The sequence below is a fragment of the Nannospalax galili genome, unplaced genomic scaffold (genome assembly GCF_000622305.1).
Source record: "Nannospalax galili isolate Female #2095 unplaced genomic scaffold, S.galili_v1.0 scaffold429, whole genome shotgun sequence".
Taxonomy (NCBI): domain Eukaryota; kingdom Metazoa; phylum Chordata; class Mammalia; order Rodentia; family Spalacidae; genus Nannospalax; species Nannospalax galili.
Window position 1 is genome coordinate 6,002,715 of NW_008360330.1, and position 12,478 is coordinate 6,015,192.

At 43.3% G+C, this 12,478-nt stretch overlaps 1 protein-coding gene across 1 annotated transcript in view; it reads left to right on the plus strand.

Annotated features, from left to right (window-relative positions):
- Positions 1-1,300: 1,300 nt before the first annotated feature.
- Axdnd1 (axonemal dynein light chain domain containing 1) overlaps positions 1,301-12,478 on the plus strand; it is a 107,019-nt gene continuing 95,841 nt past the window's right edge. The window contains exons 1-5 of the mRNA XM_029560201.1: positions 1,301-1,464; positions 2,693-2,865; positions 4,713-4,816; positions 6,695-6,815; positions 8,800-8,885. Coding sequence (XP_029416061.1) covers positions 1,419-1,464; positions 2,693-2,865; positions 4,713-4,816; positions 6,695-6,815; positions 8,800-8,885 — 530 coding nt within the window. The 5' untranslated portion in view covers positions 1,301-1,418. The remainder of the gene's footprint in view (positions 1,465-2,692; positions 2,866-4,712; positions 4,817-6,694; positions 6,816-8,799; positions 8,886-12,478) is intronic.

Genomic DNA, 12,478 nt, shown 5'->3' on the forward strand with positions numbered 1-12,478 from the left:
TGAACTGAACACTGGAGGCTGAGGTGGGAGAAGCTATCCAAGAGAAGATCCAGAAGGTCGTGAAATGGGAGGACCTCTTCATCAAGTTGTGGCCCACCTTTAAAACTACTCAAGTTTGTGGGAAGACCCTCATAGATCTGAAACTGTACTGTCTGGATCTGATATTTAAAAACAGCCGCAGCTCAGCTAGATCAAAGGTGGAGTGAATAAAAGAGGCAATTAAACTGAAGGAACAGGGTCCAGATGAAGGTGATAAGAAACCCTACAGGTCCAGACAGTACAGTTGCAGATCTATGAGGGTCTCCCCACAGGCATCCTTCAGTAGTAGGTGGATGCTGGGATTCCCCGGAGTTATTTGGCATTGCATCTCTGCCTTAATAAGAACTGGTCCCAGCTGCACTGGAAAGAAATGATAGGATGTCCTGGCAGGCTTTTTGTTTGTTTTGTTTTGAATGTATGTGTGTGTACATATGCCACCTGCGTGCAGGTACCATGGGAGGCCAGAAAAGGGCATCGGATCCTCTGGAGTTGTTGGGAACTGCCTGTGAATACTGGAAACTTAACTCTGGCCCTCTGCAGGAGGCAGCAAGCACTCTACTAGGCCATCTCTCCAGCCCCTTAAAGATGTATTTATTTTTAAATGTTTATTTATGTCATCTTGACAGGTTAATGGTAAGATCCAGTGACTTTTTTTTTTTTTAAACCCAGCTTGGTTTCAGTGTAGATTCCCCTGCTGGGGGTGGGGAGAGCGAGATACACCCTCTTTACACACTGGGGAAAGGGGGGGGAGGCTAGGACAAGACTGGCCACGTGATCCCCAAGCCGTGGTCTCCCCATGACAGGTAATAGTTCTATCACCGAGCTACCTTCCAACCAGAACTCTGGGTTTTATTTGGCCAATTTGGATATTTATAAAAATATGCAAGAAAACAATAACAAAGACAGACTCACAGATGAAAACTGCTCTGTAATGGTCACAGTCTTCCAAAGAAGGAGCGGCTCAGTTCGGGCCTGCGCTTGCGCAGTCCGCAGCCGGAACAGGGCTACTGTCCGATTTTGTGACAACGACACAATTAAGTATTTTTTCTTCCTTATTGCTACTATGCAGTGACTGAAAATACATGGACACTACTAGCGAATGGAGGGACTGTTTTTCATCCGTCCCCCTCCTTTGCCAGCGCGGTTGGAGGCAGCCCCGACCGTGGGTTGCTAGGACACGGGGTCCTGCGTTGCTATGACGACGCAGGGTGTTCCAGGGTAGGGCGAGGTGGCCAACGCCTGGCGGAAAACCCATCTAGTTTGTAGGCGGGTCCGGGTTTCTGGGAGCCTTAGCTGAAGAACCGTCTCGTTCCGCTGGACCCCCGAGCCTCGCCCGCCCTACATCCCGAGTCCCACCACCTTCGCCCTCATGTCAGGTGATGCTGGACAGCACCCAGGGCTCCCCGAGAAGGGAAACCATGCTAGGTGAATTCTGAACTCCGATCTGACCATACGCACTCACCGGGTCTCTGTTGATTTGCTTTGTTTTGTCTACAGGACTACGGGGCAGCCCGAGAGTCCCAGTAGGATTGTGATTTGTTTCTAAGTTAACTTTCTGGAGGAGTATTTCAGAGAGGGATAGGAGGCATTGTTCAGTACGTCTCTTCCCAAAGCGTCCCACACTTCACTGAACTCTTCCTCTTCTGAATGCAAAAACCCAAAAGTGTGTGTAGTCAAGGAAGAGACAAAAGGTAAATAAGGATGTCACGACAGAACCCATGGTCATTGATAGAATTTACAGTCCCTTCTCCTCGCCCTCTCCTTACCTCACCCCCATCATTCTCCAAGTTACAATCCTGTTTCATTTAAAGACTGTTTATAGGGTTTGCAAATGGTTGTGAGTTTTATATTCTTTTAAATACCAGTAGTTGTATGAAACAACACCTGTTTTAGTCCTCGCTCTCTTACTTTAAGGGAACTTTTAAAAAGTGTTAGTGGAGCCAGGTGTGGGGTGAACACCTTTAATTCCAGCACTCAGGAGACAGACATCTCTGGGAGTTCAAGGCCAGCCTGGCCTACATAGCAAGTTCCATATCAGCTGGGACTATATAGTGAGATCCTATCTTTAAAAAAAAAAAAAAGGTGGAGATAGGATAACACACCACACATGCTTACTACAACATCTGTATCAAATTTAAGGGCTTTTTCTAAATTAGAATTAGGATTTTCATCTATATGGTAAATAGAGATCTGTACTAGAATAAAAATCAAACACAGTCATCCTTATCTATTAGGCTAAAGCCTTTCCTAGTATTACCTTTGACTAAATTTTAGAGAGATTTTGTTGTCATCCCACATACTAAGCAAGCACCCTGTCACTGAACTATATCCCCAGATCTTTTTTTACTTTTTATGTTGGGACAGGGAAGTCTCACTAAATTGCCCAAGCTGGGCCTATCTGTAGCCCAGTCTAATTTTTTTCTATTTTTTTTATGTTCTTACATCCTCCCTCCTTCCTCCCTTCTCTTCATCCCTCTCTAGGATAGATGGTATCCAGTATTTTAAATATTGTGTGTTGCTGTCTTGTCCACTGGAAGCATTTTCTGATAGATGCATACATGGGATTGATAAAATAGTCTGGGCAGTCTGGGAAGCTCTATTTAAGACTCCAGAACACTATAGTAAAAGTTTTTCATTCCTATTATTTTCCTAGGACTTCCTGAGGTAATGGAGAAAAAACCCATAATGGATAATCCCAAACCTCTTCCTGTTCCCCTTCAGAATGAATTCATCCCTGAGGAAGTTCTTCTTTCTCTAAACTATGCAGCCAATGCTGGTCCCTGTCCTGAAAACTTATTGCCTCCTAAGAAAGTTAAAGCCCTGAAGGTGTGTATTCACATATATAACATGTTTGAGAGCATCATCTTTTTGGTATTCAGGTCATTAAGTGTTTGATGGACATGAATTTTACATTTTAGATGATCCTAAAAATTTCAGCTTCAATGAAAAAAAAGATCTTATTTGTATGAGTGTTTTGCCTGCATGAATGTAAGTGCACCACATGTGTGCCTGGTATGCACAGAGGCCAGAAGAGGGCATGGGATCCCCTGGAACAGGAGTTAGGGATGGTTGTTAACTGCCATGCGGGTACTAGAAACTGAACCCCTGTCCTCTGGAGAAGTAAGTGCTCTTTTTAAAAAAATATTTTATTTTATTATTTTTATTTTATGTGTATGAGTGTATTGCCTGCATGTATGTGAGTGCACCCGTGTCATGCAATCCCACAGAGGTCAGAAGAGGGCTTCGGATTCCTCTGGAACTGGAGTTAAGGACAGTTTGTAGCTGCCATGTGGGTGCTGTGAATCGAACCCGAGTCCCCTGCAAGAGCAGTCAGTGGTCTTAACTGCTGAGCCATCTCTCCAGCCCCAGAAGAAGTAACTGCTCTTAACCACTGAACCATTGTTGCAGCCCCAGATTCAGATTCTTAAAAATTTATTATTAGTTGGGCTGGAGAGATGGCTCAGTGGCTAAGAACATTGGTTGTTCTTGCAGAAGACCCAGGTTCGAGTCCCATCACCCACATGGCAGCTAACAACTGTCCAAAACTCCAGTCCCAGGGGATCTAACAGCCCCTTCTGTCCTCCATGGGTATAGCATGACACAGATGCACTTACCTACATGCAGGCAGTACATGCATACACATAAAATAAAAATAAATAATTTTTTTGGTCTTTTTGAGACAGGGTCTCCCTGTAGCCCCAGCTGTCCTGGAACTCCCTATGTAGACCAGGCTGGCCTTGAACTCACAAAGATCCGCCTGCCTCTGCTTCCCAAGTGCTAGGATTAAAGGCATGTGCCACCATGTCTGGCAATAATGAATTTTTTAAATATTTTATTTATTAGCTGGGAGTGGTGGCACATGCCTTTAATCCCAGCACTTGGGAGGCAGAGGCAGGTGGATCTCTGAGTTCAAGGCCAGCCTGGTCTACATAGTGAGTTCCAGGACAGCTGGGGCTACAGGGAGACCCTGTCTCAAAAAGACCAGAAAAAAAATGATTATTAGTGCATGTGTAAGTTCAGGGATGCATGTGTAGAGGTCAGAGGACAACTTTCAGGAGTTGTTTCTTTCCTTTCACTGTGGATTCTGGGGATAGAACGCAGGTCATCAGGTGGCAAGAGCTTTTACCTGCTGAGCCATCTCACCAACCAGAAAATTCAGATCTTACCAGGCATGGTGACTGGTACCTGCAATCCCAGCACTTGGGAAGCTGAAGCAGGAGTATTGCCAAGAGTCTGAGACCACCCTGAGGTAATGAGTTCTAGGCAGCCTGGGCTACATAGCCTGTGTCATAAAACAAAAAACCCTCAGCCTTTTTGTACAAATGTTTTCAAGGGTTAACTATTTCCATTAACCTGTTTTATGTAAATTTACCAAATCTCAATATTTTTCCATGTTACAGAATACAAATTCTGCTCTTTCTCTATAAAAGCATCCCAGTGGGCATGGTGGTGCACGCCTTTAATCCCAGCACTTGGGAGGCAGAGGCAGGTGGTTCTCTGTGAGCTTAAGGCCAGCCTGGTCTACAAAGCATGTTCCAGGCTAGCTGGGGCTACAGGGAGACCCTGTCTCAAAAAAAAAAAAATCCAAATGCTCTTGATGTAAATATTCAAATTAGTTTTTGTTTAACTGGCGCACCCTCTGCTGGACATTTGTGTATTTTGCTTTTTCCCAGGGTACCCTTCCCCGAGTTGCAGACCATGTCTGGCATCACCCTATTCGAAGGAATAAATTCAAATACCTCATTGATCATCCTGTCTCCCTAACAGGAGCTGGAAGGTAAGAAAGGAAGAGAGAGTGGGATAGATGTATATAGATAGAATCACTGTCTCATTTTATACGATGGCCTTGGGAGAGACAGGATTGCAAAAACTGTAGAATCATGGATTATGAAACTTGCAGTCTCTCTGACAAATGAGATGCACTCCAAAAGGATACCTGTCAGTATCATAGCTACGGTTCTAGATTTGTGTACTTTTGGTTTATTGAAATCTTTTTGCATTTATTTATTTGTGTGGCACTCATATCATTGTGTGCATGTAGAGGTCAGAGTCAGTTCTTTCCTTCCACTGTGAGTTCCAGGGATTGAACCCAGTTGGTCAGGCTTGTTCAATAAGTGAATAAGTGCGTTTGCCCACTGAGCCATCTTGCCTGTCCTAGATAATAATTTTTTTAATTTAATTTTTATTTATTTGTGTGTAAGCTCATGTGCCATAGCACATGTGTGGAGGTCAACAGACAACTTTGTGAAGTCAGTTCTTTCCTTCCACCTTTATGTGGCTTCAGGAATTGAATTCAGGTTGTCAGTCTTGGTGGCAAGTACCCTATCTGCAGAGCAGTCTCTCCAGCCCCTGAGAATCTTTTTTGATAGACTTCTTCACCAGGGGAGCAAGGTAATTCCTCAAGGGGAAATCAGGATATTAGCACTTGGAGGAAGAGGAAATGGATGCATGGCCAGCAAAATCAGCTAATGTCCTCTGTAGCCATACTGGAAGGAAAGAGCACCCCAGAATAAGAATGGACAGGCTGAAGGAATCAGTCCGAAATCCACCTTAAAGTTAGGTTGATGGTCAGAGACATCTGAAAATACAGTGCAGTGGCATGAGTAACATGCTTTCGGGAGATTCCCCTGCAGAAGTGTATGGGCTTATTGGAGAGACCTGGGAACCCACTCTGTGAGGGTGGCTGTAGAATTCGTGTTAGCAGTAGATTCATGCTGAGGGCAAAGGATGCGAAGGGATCAAGTATGGATGTTGAGATTCTGATGACCATGTTACTCGGCAGCATTAGCAAATAGAGGGAGGTGAAAACAAACTGCAAGAGGTAACAGCTGTGAAAAGGTGAGGTTCGATAGCATCGTCAAGGAAGAAGGTGTAGAGGAAAAGCTGGAGAGATGTACACAACCTTGTGTGTTTCTGATTACAAGGAGGAGGGTAAAGAAAGTTCAAGAAGGGGCGCTAGGGTTGACAGAAGGAGGAGGAGTGTCCTGAAACACTGGGAATTGAGGGGTGTGGCTTCAAATAGAGAGGAGGTGGAACCTGGAAAGTATTCCAGGTAAGAATATGGAAGAAAATTAATTGCTAGGAGATTGACTTGGTAGTGTGAAGTTCTCATCAGATTTCTGGAGGACAGCTTCAGAACAGGGGTGTGGGCAAAAGTCAAATTGCAAGGTACTTTCAGAAACTTGACTCTAACAGAAAATGATAGATGTAGACAGGCAGGCAGGTAGCCAGATCATGATGACATCATAGCATGATCAAGGAAAGATTTTTAGACAGGGCAAAAGCTTGAGACCTAAGGGAATGTCTCAGTAGGGTGGCCAAGGTTATGCACAGAAATTATGGCTGTTGGAATGAGATTCTGAGGCTGAGACCACAACAGAGTCAGGCACACCACTGTGGGGAAGAGATCTGATCTTCATCTGAGACTAAGGAGAGTGAAGAATCCATGATGTGAGTGAGGCATTTGTGATGATGATGAGGAAGCATGTGGGGGAGACCCCTCCCTAATGTCTCAGTCTTCTTATAAAATATGAGGTGAAGAGGCAATTTTGCTGCTGTTATGTGACCATTTTACTCCCTAGTAGCTGATGTGTGGACTTTATCCATTCATTCTTGGAGAAATCTACCTTTAAAATGTATTTTTCTTATTTCTTAGGGATATTTCTTTTCTGTATGATGTTAAATACATAAAAGGAATTGCTCAGGAGAAGAATCTCTGTCCCCCAGTTACAGGTCGGTCATTACAGTCACAGGATGGTGCCATTGTACCTCACAAGGTAAAGTATCGGAGAAATCATTCTTTCCCTTGAAATAGTTTCTCTAAACTAGGCACCAATATCAGATTACAGCAACAACCTGCAGTGTGTGGCTGTCCAGTTATTTTTATCTTTTTAAAAAATTTTTATTTTATGTGTATGCATGTATTGCCTGCATGTAGGTAAGTGCACCTGTGTTGTGTAATGCCCGTGAAGGACAGAAAACGCTGTCGGATCCCCTGGAACTGGAGTTACGGACAGTTAGCTGCCATGTGGGTGCTGGGATTTGAACCTGGGTCTTCTGCAAGAACAGCCAGTGTTCTTAACCATGGAGCCATCTCCCCAGCCCCCAGTTATTTCTTTTTTTTAAATTAATTTATTATGATTAATAATTATTTTGATTTTTTTGAGGCAGGGTTTCCCTGTAGCCCAAGCTGGCCTGGGATTCGCTATATAGACCAGGATGGTCTCGATCTCACAGAGATCCTTCTGCCTCTTAAGTGCTGGGATTAAGGACATGTGCCACCATGCTTGGCTTCACGGCTTTTAAAAGTACAAAACCAGAAAAGACTAGAATTGGCTCCCTTCCCCCAGAGGAAATTCACATCTAAAGCTGTAGAATTCTATCTTTTCTTTTTGTTTTGAGATCGTTTTGCGAGATGGCTCAGGCCATCCTCAAACTTGTCATGTTCCCGCCTCAGCCTCCTTCTTGCTGAGTCCCAGACATTTGCCCTTACACCCAGCTAAGTTGAATACGTCTCACCTTTGGCATTTTGCTATGCTGAATTTTAATTTTCTACTAAATTACAAAAGAAAAGGGGCTGGGTGTGGTGGCATACATCTTTAGTATCAACACTGGGGAGACAGGCAGCAGATCTCTGTGAGTCCCAGGCCAGCCAGGGTTACATAGTGAGACCCTATCTCAAAACAAAAGAAAACAAAACAAAAACCGAAACAAAGAAAAACCAACAAACCAAGCAAACAAAAGAAATAAAGAAACAAAACAGTTAAAGGATTTCTGAATGTAGCTGGCTGTCTTTATCTGAGCTCTTCATACCAGATACCATACAACTACAAATGGAAAATGCTTGAAAAAGACTGGATCTGAACTAAACAAGGACAGGCTTTTTCTTGTTGTTATTCTGTAAATAATTCAGCATGACTACCACTTACATACAATTTCCTTGTATGAAATATTACAGTAGTCTAGAGTTGGTACAGTGTGAATGATGTGCATAGGTTATACACAGATCCCATAGCATTTTAGGTAACAGAACTGAGCACCTGGATTTTGGTATCTGGGGAATCCTAAAGTCAGTCCTCTGCAGATACCAAGGAATGCTTGTAACGTAATAAAAATCTCTTCTCTAACTTATGTGTGCCTGGTTTATAGTTTTTTTTTCTTTTTAAAAAAAATGTTTTATTTTTTATTTTTATTTTATGTGTATGAGTCTATGTCAGTATGCAAGTGCACCCATGTTGTGCAGTGCTCTTGGAGGTCAGAAAACGGTGCCAGATTCCCTTGAAACTGGAGTAGTGGACAGTTGTTAGCTGCCATGCGGGTGCTGGGAATCGAACCCAGGTCTTCCGCAAAAGAAGCCAGTCCCCTTAACAGCTGAGCCATCTTTCCAGGCCCTATAGTATTTTTTTTTCATTGCTATGAGCCACATTACTAATATTGTTATTTGTCTTAACAAAATCTCTTAAAGTTGGTCATGGTGGTTCAACACATACAATCCCAGATCTCAGGAGGCAGAAGCAAGGAGATTACCCAGAGTTCCAGGCCAGCCTGGTCTACATAGTGAGTTCTAGACTAGCCAGAGCCACATAAAAAACCAACTAACCAGCCAACCAATCAACCAACCAACCAACCAACCAAAGAACCTAGCACCAACATCACCCCCCCATCTCTCAACTTAATAAACAGCGTCCCTTTGGCACAGAAATTAAAATTATCTCAATTTTTCATCTATTAATATTTGCTTCCTTTTCTTTTCTTTATAAGCCAAAGACATTAACAGATACTTTGGTCCCTGAAGAATTTCATATTGTATCAAATACAGGAGTATCCGGTTTGGAGTGTTATGATGAGTGAGTACTACGATATTTGTTGAATACCTCACATGAACTGTTTTCTCCTTCTCACACCTAGAATACCTTGAGGACAACACGCTATTCTCCTAGGGCAGAAGGGAATGTTTAGGCTGTCTGCTCTAGCACAAATTAAGAAAGATTATACAAAAACAAACAAAACTAATGAAAAGCATTTAAGAGTTTTGATTTCCCCCTTCTTTCTTTCCTTCCTTCTTTCCTTCCTTCCTTCCTTCCTTCCTTCCTTCCTTCCTTCCTTCCTTCCTTCCCTCCTCCCTCCCTCTTTCCTTCCCCCTTCCTTCCCATTCCCCTCCCCCTCCCCTCTCTCTTCCCCCCTTTCTTTTTCTTTCTCCTCTCCACTTCTCCTGCGTCTTTTTGTTTGTAGAGCCAAGTAAACATAGATTTGTTAAGGAAAGGTGAGCAAGCTCTTCTGAGTCAGAGGGGCTCCAAGGGAGGAATGCCAGAGTTTTAGTTATCCTGATTGAATAGTTCTGCTTTTCCTGCCATTTAATTTACAACATTTAAAAAAAAAGAACTTCAAGACTGGAAAGATGGCTCAACAGTTAAGAGCACTGGTGCTCTTGAGAGGTCTGGGATTCAGTTTCCAGCACCCACATGGAGGCTCACCACTGCCTGTAACTTCAGTTCCAGGGGATCTGATGCCCTTTTCTGGCCTCCATGGGTACCTGCCTATACAAGGTACACAGTACATACACATTAAAAAAATAAGAATAGAGAGGGCCAGGAACATAAAAATCCACAAATGACCAAAAAGTAGAGAATAAGAGTTGGCCAAGTGTGGGTCCATGGACAGGACTCCTATGCTGAGGTCCACCCACCCAGGGCTCAGGGACCATTGTGGAAGAGGGGGCAGAAAGATTATAAGAGCCAGGGAGGTGGTACATGACCATATGGAAATAGTCCTAGAGACACCTGGGACCCCTCTCATATAAACCTACAGCAATGGTGTCTGCATTGCTGCACACTTAGGCAGACAAAAACCCAGCACAGAACTATGGAAATGAACAGCAAGCCCCAATCTTAGTTGAATAATTATTGGCAGCTGATTACTGCTGGATGAGGAAGAACTGACCTTGAAGAGAGAGACTCTAGATAGGCTGACTAAACCCTATGGATGAACTTGCACTGAGGGATACCTCAGGATGCTAACTTTACATAATAGGCCTTAATACAAATGACAGAATGTATGAACTCCGTTGGGGAGGGTGATGGCAGGGTGCCAAAGGAGAAGGGTGAAGGGGGTATAAAAATGGTTTTATGTATGAGATACACAAAAATGCAATAAAAAATTTAAAATAATAAGAATAGGCTGGGCAAGGGAGCACATGCCTTTAATCCTAGTACTTGGAAGGCAGAGGCAGGTGGATCTCTGTGAGTTTGAGACCAGCCTAATCTGTGTAGCAAGTTCCACACCAGCCCCAGGGCTACATAGTGAGATGCTGTCTCAACACCCCCTCCCCAAATAAATAAATAAATTTAATTAAATAAAAATAAATCAATCTTTAAAAAAAAATGGAACTTTGAAATGGGTGTGGTGCTACACACCTATAATCCCAGCACTGGGGAGGCCAAGGGAGAAGGATTACAATTCAAGGCCAACTTGGGCTACATTGAAAGACCCATTCTCCAAAACTGAAACCAACCAACCAATTAAAATAGAACTTTGCTCTGAACTCTTACATGAAATGGCCACGACCATGTAGACAAAGGGAAGTGGTCCAGGGCTTTGCTCCAGACTCTAAAGTAGGTATTTAGTTTTTGCTGATTCCTGTTTACGCAATTGAAAGCGAGTCGTGCTTTCATTTTCTAAAGCAACAGTTGACTATTTCAGAGTTGTTTTTCTTTTCTTTCTCCTATTTTCAGTACTGGGAATACATGCCAGGCAAGGGCTCTACCACTGAGTTACATCCCAAGCTACCTTTGAAAATGCCAGAAAACACTTTTGTTGTTTGGTTGTTTTTGTTGTTGTTGTTTTTAAAATTATGCTTACTTATTTATGTGTGTATGTGTATGTATGTGTGTATTTGCACAAACTTTAGAAGACAACTTTAGTTGTTTCAAATATCCTTCTACCATGTGGGTCCCAGGGATCGACCTCTGGTCATCAGGGTTGATGGCCAGAGCCTTCTCCTGATGAGCCATATTGCAAGGCTTTAAATTATTTTTTTAAAAAAATTCTTTTTAGACAAAAGTCTTATGTATCCCAGGTGGGTCTTGAACTCTATGTAATGGAAGATGAACTGATCCTCCTACCGCTGCCTCACAAGTATTGGGGTTTCAGGCCTGTACCATCACCCCTAGCTTTACTTTTTTTTTTTTTCAAATGAATCAAGGAAATCTTCATATTTTGACATATCAAGGAATGAGATTAAATTTCTTTTACTAAAAATGAAATAGGATCAATGTCATTAGTGATAGGTAAAAATGTTGGGAGAGAGCGTGCGCGGATGGAGAGGTGGTGGATGGAGGAGGCAGCAAGGCACAGATAGAATTCTCAGCGGGATACAGATTTATTTCGCACGGGGCACCTTTCCCTTGGGGAAGGGAAAGATGTCAGCGAAGGGAAAGATGTCAGGGAAAGATGTCAGGGAAAGGAAAGATGTCCGGGAAGGTCAGGGAAGGGAAAGATGTCAGGGAAAGATGTCAGGGAAAGGAAAGATGTCTGGGAAGGGCAGGGAAGGGAAAGATGTCGGCCCACGGGCTGTGAGCTGGGACTTTATATATGGGGGCTTTAGGGTGTAGAAGGGGGGAATGTTTGGGGGAGAAATCAGGGAGGGGGAAGCAGGAAAAGCAGGTAGGATTAGGGTCTGGAAGTGTTTACTTTTTCCCTCTTAAGAGAAAAACAGCTTCTAAAATCTCTGGTTATCAGGTAGAATCTGCTTATCCTATCTTTGGAGGTCAGAGGAAAGGCAGGCTGCTTCTCAGCAGAGTTTGTTTCCCTTGACTTCAAAGGTCAAGGTGCTTATCAGCTAAGTTCCCTTTTTCGGGCTCCAAAGTCTGTAGGTCCCTGTTGGGGGGGGGGAGCTGCTGCTGTTTGGAACCCTAACATTCCAGCCTTTTGTGTTATAGGATAGAGGGCGCCGTTGTCATCTTGCTACTTCCTGCTGGACAGGGTCGATGTGGGGAGTAGGCTGGTTTAGGGGTCCACTAGGCAGCAGGGTTTGTCTCTCCATACATCTGAACAAGGTCCTCGATGGTTGACAGGTGTTCGTATACATGTGAAGGGAAGGAAAGTAACAACTGATTAAAATTAGTATGCGTTAGTTTTCGGATCTGGTTCTGAAAATATCTGACAAGGCAAGGAGCAATGGTTAGCACCAAAGTGATAGAAAGCAGAGGGCCCAATAAGGGCAGAAGCCAAGGAGTTAGTACTGTAAAAATGTCCCATTGAGATGACTGTTGGTACTGGGAATTTTTAAGTGAAAGATTTTTTGCTACCTGTTTGAGTTGTTCTATATCATGTTCAACCTTACCAGATTGGTTGATAAAATAACAGCATTCGGCACCCAGAAAAATACAGGTTCCCCCTTTTTCTGCAGTTAATAGATCCAGGGCTCGCCTGTTCTGGAGTG